This window comes from Nelusetta ayraudi, unplaced genomic scaffold (assembly GCF_046127955.1).
Source record: "Nelusetta ayraudi isolate G7.1 ecotype Tasmania unplaced genomic scaffold, CSIRO-AGI_Nayr_v1 ptg000048l, whole genome shotgun sequence".
Classification (NCBI taxonomy): domain Eukaryota; kingdom Metazoa; phylum Chordata; class Actinopteri; order Tetraodontiformes; family Monacanthidae; genus Nelusetta; species Nelusetta ayraudi.
Window position 1 is genome coordinate 4,097,501 of NW_027466098.1, and position 16,389 is coordinate 4,113,889.

General features: G+C 39.3%; 1 protein-coding gene across 2 annotated transcripts in view; it reads left to right on the plus strand.

Annotated features, from left to right (window-relative positions):
* cuedc1b (CUE domain containing 1b) overlaps window positions 1-15,919 on the plus strand; it is a 28,983-nt gene extending 13,064 nt beyond the window's left edge. The window contains exons 3-11 of one of the 2 annotated variants that reach the window (XM_076035827.1): window positions 1,724-1,851; window positions 3,114-3,240; window positions 3,769-4,030; window positions 5,677-5,742; window positions 5,956-6,057; window positions 8,633-8,726; window positions 9,223-9,281; window positions 10,489-10,558; window positions 11,443-15,919. In XM_076035827.1, the coding sequence (XP_075891942.1) occupies window positions 1,724-1,851; window positions 3,114-3,240; window positions 3,769-4,030; window positions 5,677-5,742; window positions 5,956-6,057; window positions 8,633-8,726; window positions 9,223-9,281; window positions 10,489-10,558; window position 11,443 (909 nt within the window). In that variant the 3' untranslated portion in view covers window positions 11,444-15,919. The remainder of the gene's footprint in view (window positions 1-1,723; window positions 1,852-3,113; window positions 3,241-3,768; window positions 4,031-5,676; window positions 5,743-5,955; window positions 6,058-8,632; window positions 8,727-9,222; window positions 9,282-10,488; window positions 10,559-11,442) is intronic. The other variant, XM_076035828.1, reaches the window with a different exon arrangement.
* Window positions 15,920-16,389: the final 470 nt, after the last annotated feature.

Consider the following 16,389-nt stretch of genomic DNA (forward strand, 5'->3'; position numbering starts at 1 on the left):
AGGTGACCTCAAGACAATACAATGAAAGTTATATTGCGTTTGGATTCGCTTTTACTGGGGAGAGACTCAGAGCAGTTGAAGGAGATCTTCGTGTCTCTCTCCTCAGTTCTTGGAAGAATATCAGCTTTGTGTTCAAACAGGGCCAGATTTCACACTGAGTTAGTAAATTAACATTAGGGTTTCATTCTCTTTCATTAAATACGTTTTTGGCATATTTATTTGGTGATGTGCCATGTGACTTATCTTTGGTAAAATATGTGCTGTGGCTCAAAAAATGTTGGGAAACACTGATCTAGGTAATATCAATCCACAGCTGACATAGCTACGACCAGTGAAAGTATGTATAATTACATTTCTGCTGAGACTTGTGCTAGCCTAGCACTGGTAAACTCTGCTTAACTAGAAGAACTGGATGAAATTTGATGGAAACTTGATGAAACGTATTGAAACATCCTCCACTGATGAATAACACTCTGGCGAACTTGGAAATGAGGGTCTATGCCCCAAATTCTGAACCCCCCACCCTCTCACCTAAGAGATGTTTGGTTCAGTTTAGTTTTTGTGTTGGCAGCAACACATTTTTTTTTAAACCAGAGGAGGAACAAAGATTAGAGGAAGTTGTTTGTGTAGTTTGGGTGTTTGTGCGACAAATGCTTAGCTTCGGAGTCACTTTCCATTTTGGTCACACATGTCAACACCATGACTTCACCACTCACTGTGGGAACCAATTGCAGCCATTCCCGACAATGCTCCATTCAGAGTATGCAGAGTGGCAGCAGCTGCTTTGCTTTGCTGCACTTTTTTTGGTGCGTTTACAAAGTAAGCGTTGCTGCTGTTGAGATGCTGCCATAGTTTTGGTAATTCTTCACATCTAACTGCAGCTTATTTCAAACGCTTATTTCTAAAGATAGCACCTTTTCTCTCTTCAGACATTATGTGCTTCATTCATCTATTCTTGACAAAAGATAACTACAATCTCACAAGGCACATTGACGCAAGTAAGAGCTGGAGATGCAATGGAAAGGCTTATAAAGTGTTTGGATCTTGAATCACATTAACCAATAAGAATATTGATGAAATCCGACACAAAACCAACATAAACTTAGCAGATCCGTAACACTAAAAGCCATTTGGGTATGGAACTTTGTGGAGACTAAGGGCAAATGGAAATCAGACCGCAGTAGCTTGAGGAAAACGAGCCGAGTTGCCTTAACTTAAAGATTAAGTGTGTAATATTTGGCGCTCTTTCACTTGGGTCACTTTAGGGACTCGGTGCCCTCCATTGAAATACAGTGGCATGTGAGCACAAACCGGGATGCTTCGTATACTTTCTTCTTTATTGGTTTATTTGAGGAAGCTAGCTTTTATCCTAAATCCTAAATGCACTGTCAGGCAGAGAGAGATATGTATACGGGTAGGAAAACCAAATTGTTTTTATTGCAGTGCAAGTAAACACTTTTCTGAATGTATTTATGGGCTGTATGTTAAACTTTTACCTATATAAAAATCCTAAATTCAGCCAAATTTTACACACTGGACCTTCAACACTTCTACGCTAACCTGACCTGGACGACTCAGACAATCAGATCAAAGATGCATAGATTGAGTGAGCCAACGTTGGTTGATAGAAACAACACCTTAACTCAGGGAGCTATATTTGCCCAATTCACCTTGTTCACAAGTTTGAAAACCATTAAATCAAAGCTGTTCTCTTTCTCCCCAGATTCTGGAGCGAACTCTGGAACCTGACAGTTCTGACGAGGAGCCGCCTCCAGTCTACTCCCCTCCAGCTTATGACATGCACATTTATGACAGGAAATACCCGGAAACCCCTCCCACGCCGCCGCCCAGGTAACGAGACTGTGTGTTTGCATGTGTAAAAATCACAGAACACGAGTGGTGGCAATAGTCATTGCGATTTCCGTCATTTCAGTCTTGAGAGGACAAAAGTGATACGCATTTACTGTAAAGCTGTATTTAGTTTCCACCGGAGTACGAGCAGTCTTACGTATCACTTGTCTGCGAAGCATACAGCTGACGCGGAGAGCCCTCCGCCCCCTTCTAAGGTAAAGCAAACCACGTTGGATGGTGTGGCACGGAGACCGCTGGCCGCGTCCACCACACGCCAACTTTCAACAGCGGTGGCTAAATTGGTGGCTACGGCTTGCAGGCCAATTAATGCCGTGGAGGACGAGGGTCTGCGCGATATCATATATATTATACTGACTATGGATGAATATGACACTGACTGGATGATTATTGTACTGACTGTGGATGATTATGGCACTGACTGTGGATTACTATGGATGCTGAACAGCTGTTATAGGCTATACTGCCTAACTGCACTATATCATTTGAGCCTGTTCTGTATTGCACTGCCCCCTGTTTAATGCACACTTTATTTATTGTTTTGATTTCATTTAATTTATTTTGTATTGGTATTGTTTGCACAATTTTTATACACCGGTCATGTTACAGGCTGCCATCATTTTCTTTTGCATGAACTGAATTTTGGGAAAATAAAGAACGTAGGAGTAGATCAATTAAACTCATTTAAAAAAACAAAAACCTGCAATTTCAATGATTAATAAAACTTTTTTTTTGTTGTTTAGTTGTAGACAGGCATAAAAATCACACTTTAATCGCCTCGTGTTAAATGTTGTGGGGTATCAATTAAAATGTTCACTGTATACCAACATGGTAAGACTGAAACATTCGAAGGTAAGGAAGAGTTTTCAGAACGTGAGACAGCAAGACATTTCTGCTCAGGTTGCAGGGCAGAGGAGGGGTTTAGAGCTGTGACATCAGCGTTTCCAAAAAAGATCGGTTTCAGCGTTTACACGAATACGGGCAGCCGGCGTGCTCAAAAAGAAAAAAACACCCTGAGGAGTGTTTTCGAGAAAGTACAGTTTCGGTGTGTGCGGTTTCAGTGAAAACGCCGGCTTCGTGTAAACGCAAGGCCGAACCGCATAAATATTTGTGCGGTTTCAGTGAATCCCGTATTCGTGTAAACGGCCCTTAAGACTTTAATCAGTATGTTAGTTTAAGCTAGGTTGGAAACCACCCAAATGAAGCAGTTCATTGTCCTAATTTGCCTCATCCATGTGTAACAGATTTGAAGCCGAGCCACCTCCAGAGCACCAGCAGGCCAGGAGCTACAAGAACTGGAACCCTCCCTTACTTGGAAACCTGCCTGATAACTTTCTCCGCATCCTGCCTCAGCAGCTAGACAGTATAAAGGTGAAGAAAAAAGGATTTGCTGAAGCACCTTGTTTTGTTTTGAGGGACTTTTTTTCTCGAAAGGAAATTGTTCCTCAACTGTAAACTTTGGGAAAAAGAAGGTGTTAAATCATGATCAATCCTTTTCTGCTGTGCCTCTGCTGAGATTCCAAGTCATAAGGAGGATGAAACGCAGCCTAATTTGTTTGGCAGCACTAAAAATATTTGCACAGTGAATCACTGTCTCAGGGTTTTCTTTTTGAAATGCAGTTTCGTAATTTGGGTGACTGCTCACGTCCTCAATAAAACCAACAAAGAAAAACTTGGACGAGGTTTGGGTGCGTCGGCCACCACAGTTGAGTGCTGTAATCTAACAATGTGACCACTTGATGTCGCTGTTTTCTCTCAAAATCTTCAAATATTACACACATGGAGCTTTAAGATGAATTCTAAATGCACTACAGTACATTACCAATGCACAAGGTGTCCAAAAACTTTTTTCCCCCCACCCCTGAAAGCGCTAATATCCCTTGTGTTTATCCTTCCTAGAATTCTCAGAGCAGTCTTTCCCAGCCTTCGTCCTCCTCCTCTTCCTCTGTGTCTTCAATGAGCCAGTGGACAGTGCAGTCCGGCTCTCGGCCCCGAGCTGCCGGGACCCCCAGAGGCTCCGCTGCGCCAGCAGGGGCAACGGAGCAGGACAAGAAGCTGAAGCAGTATCTGGAGGACGAGCGCATCGCCCTCTTCCTGCAGAATGAGGAGTTCATGAGAGAGTTGCAGCGCAACCGCGAGTTCCTCATTGCCTTAGAGAGAGGTATTAAAAATGAGCTTATCCTTCCTGAATGTCGCAGACACAGCAGGGCCTTTACTTTTTTTGTTATACACTTAAACTTCCCCTGAGATGCTTAAAATTGAATTCACTGAATTACTTTCTGTCTGTTTTGGTTCATGTTCAGTTTTCTTTAATTTGCCATTGAGTTGACCTGAAGTCATTGCAACTTTGCTAGAGCAGGAGGCTGAAAATGCAATGTGTTTTTTAAAACACTGAATGCAATTTTTCCTTGAGTCCTTATGAAACTCCACATTCCACCTTTAAATTAGTTGTTATCACCATGTTTCTTCATGACCCAGGAAAACCTCCTGTGTACGAGTTCCTTTTCTCTTCTTAAAGAATCTTCGTTGTATGACAGCAAACCATCCAGCAATATTAACAGCAAATTGTTTCATCATTGTGTTTCCGTGTTGGTCTTCCTGGGTGGAAAATTGCTGTTATTGGTTTGTTGACATACATTTCTTTTTTCTTTTTTTTAATTCAACAAAAATAATTCCATGTGTCTTCATTCCTTGTTTGGCTCCCCAACAAGGTGCCTGTTCCAATGCTTTGTTTTGTTTTGTAGCAGAAACATTAAATAGTGATCTGCAACAACCTTATGAAAGGTTTTTGATATACTTTTGAAAAAGGATGTTGCATCATATTTTTCAAATGAAATTATCAGCATCTTTTTAAATGTGTACCTATTCCAGTAGGAGAGAGCTTTATGCTTTTGAAATAGGAAGGCATTTTACGTCACAACTGAATTTTCGCACAAGGGGCCCCGGCGGTACATCCTGATGATGGCTGTTGTTTTACGGCCTAAAATGTCTTGATTGCATTATGTTTCATCATTAAATTTTTTAGTCAAGTGCACTGATGTCCCTACACTCCATGTGGCCTTGACATTACCACTGTTTAGAAAATAGTCTGAATGAAAGTCACCCCAACACAGGTATGTAACATACAAAGCCAAATAATGTGTACACACATCAGGAAAAGAACAACTTGCATAAATATTAAATTCCAAATGTATTCAGACATCATGAGATTAATACAGCTGACCTTTGGTCTCTACAAAAACAAGAGGCGCTCAGAGTGGTGGCCATTGGCATCCAGATATTTATGTGCCAAAGGCCAAACTACTGTAAACTACTAATGAACTACTGTACTGTGTGTCCAATGGGATTACATTTTCATTTTGTTGTTTAAGAGCCACCAGTGTAGTTGGTTTTACAGTGTTATCAAAATTTGATCAAACTTCGAAGAGGTATCTATATGTATAGTAGTACTTATACAAATGACACATTTATGCAAGTTTTTCTTTCCCTGATGTGTCTATATATTATTTTTGGCTGACTCTGTATATGACGTGTCAGGTTTTTCTGTCATTTGTAAAGGATGTACCATCAAAATATAAAAAAAATATATTTTTTTTTACTACTTATTTATTTACTGAGTTCACGAAAAATGTTCTGTTATCATGCTAAGTAGTAGATTTCTGTATCATTTTGTCTGACAAGGCCACTCCCCCCGTTGCACTGCTCCGTCCAGGAGTCTGATCTTCTTTGCCATCCCACCACCAGAGCTCATGGCATCCCGGTTCCTGTCATCGGTGGTCACAACATCTGCTCTGCTTTTGTTTTTAGATCGCCTGAAGTATGAATCGAAGAACTCAAAGTCCAATCATTCATCTAGCATGGAGGGTTGCACAGGTAGATATCACTCATGCAGCTTCCTCCGCCGACCTGTTTGCTCTCTCTTGAATTCTCTTTGAAGCGTGTGTGTGTGTGTGTGTGTGTGTGTGTGTGTGTGTGTGTGTGTGTGTGTGTGTGTGTGTGTGTGTGTGTGTGTGTGTGTGTGTGTGTGTGTGTGTGTGACCTGTTTTGACCTCAACACTGTGAACGGATGCATGAAAAAATGCCCAGCAAAGCCGTGTCTGTGTGCAGGGGAGCAATGCTCGGCCGCTTCCATGGAGGCCATCTCAGACGACGCCCTGTTCAGAGACAAGCTGAAGCACATGGGCAAGTGTAAGTTACAGTGTTAATGACTTTCACAACACCTCCTGAAAGGTCTTGCAGGCCACTAGGTGGACTTCTATATATGTATATATATGTGTATGTATATATATATATGTATATGTATGTATATGTATATATATATATATGTATATATATGTGTGTATATATATATATGTGTATATATATGTGTATATATATATGTATATATATATATATATATATATATATATATGTGTGTGTGTGTATATATATGTGTGTATATATATGTATATATATATATATATATATGTATATATATGTGTGTGTGTATATATATATGTGTGTGTGTATATATATATATGTGTGTGTGTGTATATATATATATATGTGTGTGTGTGTATATATATATATATGTGTATATGTGTGTATATATATGTATATATTATATGTATATATGTATATGTGTATATATATATGTATATATTATATGTATATATGTATATGTGTGTGTGTATATATATATGTATATTTATATATGTACGTATGTGTATATATGTATATATGTATATGTATGCAATATTTTTGTTCATTGGGAGACTGTGGCTCAGGAGGTAGAGCGGGTTGTCCAATTACAGAAAGGTTGGCCATTCAAATCCCGCTCCATCCCAGTCTGTCGTTTCCTTGTGTCCTTGGGTAAGACACTTAACCCGCATTGCCTCGTATGAATGTGAGTGGATGTTGGGTCGAGGTCAGAGGGGCCCAGATTGGCTGCCACGCTTCCGTCAGTCTGCCCTGGGACAGCTGTGGCTACACATGTAGGATGTATGTATGGATTTTGTTTTGAGACGACAGTGAAGTACTGTGGTCGCTCGTGTTGAAATACAATGAGAATTTGTTCTGTAACAAAAAAAAAAAAGAATGCGGATAAGTGAGATAGCATGAACGTTGACAGTGTTCTGTGTCATGTGAGTTGACAATGAAGTCCGCAGTTAATCGAGGCGATTTTTTGCACGCGAGCCGCAGGCCTCCTTGACGGCCGACAAGCGCTTCTGCTCAGCTGCTGTCTACTCCCATTCAGACAACTCCCTGTACTTCTCCACTTCCAAGATCAATTCCACATCGTCCATCCTGACTTGACAACAACTTATCTCTGCCTCCCTCTCGCTCTTTCCCTGTTTGTTTGTGTGTTTAGACACCCAAAACCCCAGCCCTGCCCCGGAGCCGTTACTTTCTTGTGTGTGTGTGTGTGTGTGTGTGTGTGTGTGTGTGTGTGTGTGTGTGTGTGTGTCTGTCTGTCTGTCTGTCTGTCTGTCTGTTCCATCTCTCTCGCACTCTGAAACAAGATACTGACAAATATAACGTACAAAAATATGATCAAATTTGTGTCATTTGTGGTATTTTATTTTAAAAATTGCTTTTATTTTCTTTGAGTGACTTCCTGTCCACTTGACGCAGATCGCTCACGGCTCGCGCACAGAGCAGATGCCGAAACGATCCTTGCATGGTGTGAGCCGCAAACGGAGGCGCGCACCGCTTCGTGTCCATTGTGAATGACACCATTGGTTAACATGGGCGCCGAAAGGAAGCGGTCTCCGCTTCGCGGCGCTTCTGCATCCAGTATATATATATATGTATATGTATATGTATATATGTATATGTACATATATATATATGTATACGTATATATATATATATATATATATATGTATATATATATATGTATATGTATATATATATGTATATGTATATGTATTTATATATATATATATGTATATATATATATGTATTTATATATGTATATATATATGTATTTATATATGTATATGTATATATATGTATATGTATATGTATATGTATATATGTATATGTATATATATATATTTATATGTATATATATATATATATGTATACGTATATATGTATATGTATATATATAGATATAGATATACATCCCATGGCCACCATAAGTTTAAAAAGCTGGTTCCACTACTGCCTTCAATGCAATCGCAGTCATTAGCAGACAGCAGCAAACCGCCAGTGGCGCAGTGGTTAGCGCTCACAGCAAGAAGGTTGCGGGTTTGATTCTGGGCTTGGGGCCTTTCTTTGTGGAGTTTTCATGTTCTCTCTGGGTTTCAAGGCTTCCTCCCACAGTCCAAAAACATGCATATGAGGCCAATTGGGAACTCTGAATTGACTGTCGGTGGAAGTGTGAATGTGAATCGTTATTTGTCTTTCTATGTGGCCCTGCGATGAACTGCCTACTTTGCCTTTCGTTCTCCAGCAGACGCCGCAACCCTAAGTTCAGGAAGAAGCGGGTTTTGAAAATGAATGAATGGATGGATGGATGGATGGATGGATGGATGGATGGATGGATGGATAGGTGGACGCTGAAGACTTGATGTGAGCTGTTCATTAATTATTTTAGAAAGAGACACATGAAGTCAACATGAAGTATGTGAACTTTCTGAATGACCAGGTTCTTCCCTGATGGCACTGGCATATTCCAAATCACAATGCCAAGGTTCATAGGGCTCAAAGAGCGGAAGTTGTTTTTTTCTTGTTTTGTTTTTTTAAACATTGGCTCTCCACCTTCCCTCCCTTGCAGCGACGAGAAAGAAGCTGTTTGAAATAGCCAGGACGTTCTCAGAAAAGACAAAAAGAAGAAAGTCGAAAAGAAAGGTGCTTCTGAAGCATCATTCGTATCCTTTTTGCCAATTTGAAAAGCTTGCCAGTGTCACTTTCTGTTACAATGCGGGTATCAGGCAAATCTGATTTTGTCGCAACAGTTGTATGCTGAATGACAGGGTTATTCAGACCTGCTTTTTGAAGGACACATCAATTTAGAATTACAATTACAATTACAATGCTTTTATTTTTCCTACCGTGGGGAAATTTACATAATTGCAACAACATGTCGTGCAATAGAAAAGAAAAAATGTGAAGTAAAAAGAAATAAAATAAACTACAGAGAAAGAAAGGAAGGAAAATCAACTATGTATATACATATGTATCGATTCCTGCATTTATTCATTATTTATTTATTTGTTTGTTTATTTTTTCACCTGCAAATATCTTTGGAAGACATGGCACCGCTGCTGTTATTTTTTAATTAAGTAAAATTACTTTTCTTTTCAGTCAGAATTACCTCAGGTTTGAGTGTCTGTTATGCTGCTCTTAACCAAGCGCCTTCAACAGACTGGGCACGGCCAACTCTACAGCCAACCTGCTGGATGACGTGGAAGGAAACCCCTGCGGTAAGACGTGCACATGAGCCTCTTGTCATGATAAATGTCCAAGTGTCAGAGAAAAGTAGAGTTGCAACTCTGAGATATTAGATCTACCATGCACTTTGTGTTTTCTTTCTTTCTTTCTTTCTTTTTTAACTTGGCTAAATATCTTTTTGTGCTTCAGTATAAACAAAGAGCTTACGACATAATGCTGATTAAAGTCAATGCAGGCATTGAATGAGCTTGTGCTCATTAGTGCGTTTATTTCTGCTCATGTGGCAGCTGGGGGCACTTTGAGATTTTAATGGGAAACCCTCAATTTAATTCATTAGTAGATACAACCTTTTATTTTTTTATTTTTTTTCCGGTATTGGTCTTGCGCCGGTTTTCATCAAGCCAGCTGCTGTGAAGAATATTTAGAAAAAGGGTCGTGTTTGTTCTTCTTGCAAAGATTTTGACCCAAGGGAAATACGATAATTACAATACTCTTTCTTTCTTTTTCCTCCTTCCTTTTTTTTCTGTATGTATTGTATGTGTTGCTCTCAGACAGCCAAAACAATTAAAATCCCTTTTACTGAAATAGTGATTTAAAATTGAATGGTCAATGGAACGCTCTTACACAGTAGTGGATAAAAGTTTCCGGACACCCTTATAATTTGACTCACTCACGATTATTGTCATTAAAAACTTGCCAGAGATTTTCTTTGTGTGTGTGTTTCAAAATGTTTGGCTGCATCAGAGGCACAGAAAAAAAAACTAATGGAAATTATTTTGTTGCTTGTTGTTACTAAAACAAAACAAGTGTTGCAAATGGACGTTGTCTTGTTGAAACATCCGGTTGTGAGGAACAGTGCACGTGCAGCATCTGGGTCAGTGTTGGTGACTGCACTAAAATAAACTGCACCTGGAGATTTGAGATCAATACGGTACATACCAACTGCATGAGGTGTCCAGATACTTTTACCCACCACTGTAGAGTTCTTTTTTGGACCCCCAACGCTTTGCAAAGGCCTCTCATTCATCCTTTAACGCATACTCACACACTACGCTGCTGCTGCTGTTCAACTGCATGCAGATGTGCTATATTTACTGTTCTGCACAGTTGCTCCCAGCAGAGGCCTATGAGCACCAGGAAGAAATGACTTCCACATCCAAATGATTACTGACAGTTGAAAACATTTTTTTTAATTTTTTTATTAATTCACTAAACCATTATTTTTCTGACCTTGCCCAGAGGAGGATGGGCAGCCGAGACGAGCAACCACTCTGGGAGAGAATGAACAAGGCAGTGAGCCCATATCATGGTAAGAGCCGTTCAGTGTTGTGAACACATCCAGATTCCTTGACAACTTGTGTTCAATAAAAATGAAGATCAGAAGAAAAAAAAAGAGGAATGGCAGCTAATATACACTCTGGGTCACTATAACGGAAGTTCAAACCAAATACTTCTGAATTGCTGGGTACTGAACTTTGATACATTTGTAACACTGACCGAAATCCCCCGAATATCAAAAAAAAAAATATCATCATCTGTTGGAGCCAAACCAGTATCAAAACCAGGGTATTTAAATTGTCATTTTGATTTTTACTTTGATTCGCAGCCCTTGGTAAAATGCAAAACAGCCATGTCAGCTAATATGCACTCTGGGAAACTATAACTGCAGTTTACACCAGAGTGAGTTTTTAAATGAAAGAATTCAGGATGCCTGAAACATCCTGATGTCCTGATCCTGTAAGACATTCAGGTACTTCGTACTGTTACAGACCGAATAATAAGCTTTGTAAAATAACAGAAACCCTTAACCCCTTTTGTTTCCTACCTCCTACTCGTTTGTGCATTCTGTACGCTATAGCAGTGGTTCTCAACTGGTGGAGTTTTTTCATTATAATGAAGTTGTGACCCAAACATACAGTATTACACAAAATTAAAAATGCTACCTAACTTTCTATCATGTCTAGTACATAAATTACTGGAATTATTGAATTGAATTGTGTGTACTGCAAAATAAATGCCCAAGATTTTCTCTAAAAATATGTATATTTAAATTTTTTAAAGAATAAAAAGGGTGTGGGGGATACCCACAGAGCCGCAACCAAATCAAAGCAGCTCTGCGACCACTAGTGGAGAAACACTGTGCTATAGTGTCCACCTACAAAAAACTTTTTTCTTTTCCTTTCCACATTGCAGATCCTCCCTTGAGGCAGCATATCGGAGTGGCGACGGCAGCGTGACACCAAGGGCGGGCATCTGTAACCCTTCCTGTCCCCATCGTCTCCCCTGCCTACAATCAACATTGTTCACGTATGTAAGAACTCGGGCCCTGAGTTGAGACCCTCTCCCCTCCTCCACAACCTCAACAGAGAGGGAAACCGGATTGTTCCGAGTGCCGCCGGACCAAGCAGCCTGTGACGCTCATTCTCTCTCTGTATGGTAACATTTTGTTTATAATTAACTTGAAATGTAACTGAAAAACAAAAAAGATGCATTTATTCCTGACCAACGTTTCTATTCTTTAACCCACCGAGACAAACACTAGAGCAGTGCAGCAATGAAACTTTTCTTACTTTTCTAGTCCTCTCCAAGGAGCTGACTGTCTCTTTTTTTGATTGGGGTCCCTCAGGCTGGACATTTCATATCTTAAGTGTGCACACACGCTCCTTTATATACACTAAACCTTGTAGAACATTTTTTTAAAAAACCAAAACTACTCTTTTTTTTTTTATGATGAACTCATAAGACTGTTCTTTTTTTTTTATATATATATATATCAGACTGATATGTATCTCTTGGAACCTGTAGGACAAACCCTTTAGGACAAAGCTGAAAACAAGTTGAGTTGCTTTCTCGAAAATTGGGGCAGTGACCACTTCTCTTATTTTGGGGTTTAAAGTGTAGTGGCATCTGTGTCCACAATACAAAAGCAAACCTGAAGGCAGCTGGAGAAGACGTTCAGCTTACTGGACTTCAGGAAAAGTAGATTTTGTGATGTACTGAATGAGTGACATTACCACATCTGCAGTAGAAAGTCAATGCTGGTAAATGGCAAATGTCGCTGAACAACAAATAGCAGCAAGCGACAACATGACATTACATCATATTAAATTACATTACGCTGGCAGGATATAATGGTGGCTTAAATGGCTTAACTGTAATTTGCATTAAAAAAAAAAAAGACATTTCAACGGAAATGTTTAGAGCCATTTTTTTTCCGCTTGCCATATTATATGGACTTAATATATTGCTTGAAATTATCCACAAAACACAGATGGTCTCGTTACATCTGTTCTGTATCCTCTGTTCGCTCATTGGCTGCTGGCTTGCTGAGTGCAGCAACAGCCTTTGGGCACCTTGTGACGAAATGATCTCCTTTATAGCCCCCTCTGATTCAATCAGCTTTACCAAGGAAGTCCAGTGATGGTGCTGTGATAAAGCTCTAAGGAACACCCAGCTGTGTTAACAAACAGACATCTTGTTGTGAGGCTAATGTCGTCAGAAGACATTTCTCATGTTTTTCACAATGATTATTTTCATTGATTCTAATCTTTTTGATGGACAAGGACCAAACAGTAGCCCAACAATCCATCCCAGTAGGCTGCATTTACAGGTGAGGGTGGTTGATGGCCAGATGCACAAGGAGGGTCTCCTCTCTCTTTCTTGAACCATTTTATCGTGCCATACATACTGTATAAAGTAGATTATTCCTAGTTGATCTACACATTAAAGAAGACTGACAGGCTGTGAGCGATATTGAAAACGTAGAAAAATTGAGCCAGGTTTAAATGCAGTCTGAGGACATAATTTATATTTTGTTATGGAGCAGATTATTTTCAGTCCAAGGTATCGTTCACACTTCTTGTACAAACCCCAGTTCCACGGAAGTTGGAACGTTGTGTAAAATGTAAATAGAACAGAAGACAATGATTTGCAAATTCTCTTCAACCTATATTCAATTGATTACACTACAAAGACAAGGCATTCATTGTTCAAACTGATCAACTTTATTGTTTTTGTGCAAATATTTGCTCATTTTGAAATGGGTGCCTGCAACACATTTCAAAAAAGCTGAGACAGGGGCAACAAAAGACTGAGAAAGTTGATGAATGCTCAAAGAACATCTGTTTGGAACATTCCACAGGTGAACGGGTCAGTTGGAAACAGCTGAGTGTCATGATTGGGTTTAAAAAGAGCATCCTCAAAAGGATGCTGAGCCAGCTGTTCACAAAGCAAAGATGGGGCGAGGATCATGACTTTGTGAACCACTGCATAAGAAACAGTTTAAGAACAATGTCTCTCAACATTCAATTGCAGGGAATTTAGGGATTTCATCATCAACAGTCCATAATATGATCAAAAGATTCACAGAATCTGGAGAACTTTCTACATGTAAGCGGCAGGGCCGAAAACCAACATTGAATGTCTGTGACCTTCGATCCCTCAGGCGGCACTGCATTAAAAACCGACATCATTGTGTAAAAGGATATTCTCGCATGGGCTCAGGAACACTTACAAAAACCATTGTCAGTTAACACAGTTCGTCGCTCCTGATGAGTCCACACAGAAAAAGACAATCCGGATTTTTCCCAGTGCAAAGTTCGAAAACCGGTATCTGTGATGGTGTGTGTTAGTGCCCATGACATGACATTCAGGGATGTCCCTGCTTATTTCAGCAAGACGCATTCTGTACGCGTTACAACAGCGTGGCTTCGTAGTAAAAGAGTAAGGGTACTAGACTGGTCTGCCTGCAGTCCAGACCTGCAGTCCATTGGAAATGCGTGGCGCATTATGAAGCGCAAAATATGACAGCGGAGACCCCGGACTGTGGAAGGACAGAAGTCGTACATCAAGCAAGAATGGGAAAGAAATTCCACCTACAAAGCTTCAACCATTGGTGTCCTCAGTTCCCAAACACTTTAGTGTTGTTAGAAGGAAAGGTGATGTAACACAGTGGTAAACATACATACTGTCCCAGCTTAATTGGAACGTATTGCCGGAATCAAATTCAAAATGAGTGAATATTTGCAACAAAAAAAATAAAAATGAAGTTTATCAGTTTGAACATTAAATATTTTGTCTTTGTAGTGTATTCAATGGAATGTAGGTTGAAGGGGATTTGCAAATCATTGTTTTTTGTTTACATTTTACACAACGTTCCAACTTCATTGGAATTGGGGTTTGTATCTCCAAAAAGAGATCTTCTGTTGGTCCATGTTCGAGTAGTTCCGTCTACTGGAGAGCCACCCTGCTCCCTTTGCCAAGGTGTTGCGTCAGCAACAGATGCGGAAAAACACAAAAAGAAGGAAATCTCGTGTGACAACACTTTGTAGCAACGGATCAAAAGCTCGCTGCCAGATATTACTGTAACGACTACCTCCTACCAACGAGTCCTTTGCATTATAAAGGTTGTACCCTGTTGTTTTGCTATGTTTTTTTGTATTTGTTTTGTCCTGCAAGCATCCATGTACAGCTCTCACCTATCTCCGGGCATTATTATAAATCTCCATATAAAGAGTGTGAATACACTCTTCCATAGATGCTACTCATGACTTTGTAATAAAATGTTGTATTCAAAATCCAGGAATCCAGGAATGAAACACGTAGACTGTGTTGAGACATTTCATGGCATTCTTATAGTTAGTGGAGTACTTTTTTCATTTAAAAAAACATACAAACAAAAAAAACATTTTTCTTTGTGGATCTTTACCATCTTAAGTATGGAACTACATTTTCTTTATCCTTGTGAATTCTTTCATATTGGGTGACAAAAACATTATAAATTGCATACTAGTGAAATGATAACCTACATACATGATTTGAATAGTAATTATTATATTAATTGCAAAGAAAAGCTCCAACAGGCAGTTTGTTGTGTGAGCACCTTGTGCAAATTTAAATTCAGAATTAGGTCGTAATAATGGCTTTGTGTCCAGGTGCAAAATATACAAATTGCACTTGACTGAAATGTGTATGTTACCATATTTGGGCCATATGCAAAACTCAAATAAGAGCTCCTCAACCTACTGAAGAAGATCCTTCCTCTCCACTAGTTCTGGATGGCACTTCCTTCTCTGAAAAGAACAAAAGCAACTCCAGATCGTTGAGGATTTTTTTTTTTTTTTTCATTGAAAGGTACTTTAACTGAACATTAACCAGGTTTCAGCCTCTTGCTCCAAGACATTTCGTCAGTATCAGACTTTAAACAAGCCTTGTTTTCACGACACATAAAACAAACAAACAAAACAAAATGACCGCACCATGTCACAATTTACAGCTGAAACTGATGCTGGACAAAATGAAACCACAGAGTCAGTGGCTTGTGTGGTTTCTGTCTACCCTTACCCTCATGGGTAAGTGATGGATGGATTGATGGATTCATTTCATTTGTATTTGTAGAAGTGAAACTAGCATTGCGTAAAGATGTAGTGAAATCCTGATGTAGCCTGTATGGACAGAGGGCGCTGGAACGGGAACATTTCAAAAAGTGTGTGTGCTGTGGACATCATGTTTTATAAAGGTTCATAGAAAGCTGCAGAATTATAAGCTCTGGAAGAATTTATTTTCAGTCTGTGAAATTAACTCTTTGTCCCTTTGTGAATAAAGTGTTTTTATATCACTTGTAAAAAAACAAAACAAGCAAAAAACAAACATTAAATGAATCTTTCTGAAAGATTTGTCTGTTTTTAATTTCCTGATGTAAAAAAAAAAAATATATCAAGTGATCAACGTTTATATGGAATTTTAAAATACTTTTTACTTCTTCTATTTTGTTTCTTTTGTAAATATGTCTTGCTGTTCTGATTTTCATGATGGTTACGTCAGCACCTGTAACATCAGGCTCCTCAGAGACATGAAGAGCTGAAAGAAGGTTATATTTTTTTTTTATCTATTCTCAGAACTCCATGAAATGCTGCCAGTTGTTGTTCAAAAGATGTCCATGAAACGTCCGAAACTAACACACTGATACCATCTTTGACAACTATTTTCATGCAGCTGAATTTAAAACTCACTTTCTTAGTGGGACGACTCTCTATGTTTTAAAACTGGGATGAGATTGTTTGCGTGTTGACATTGACAGTTTTCTGAGGCGTATGCCCAAAAGTCCAGTTTGCATCACCTGTCTTTGAACGTTGAACTTGG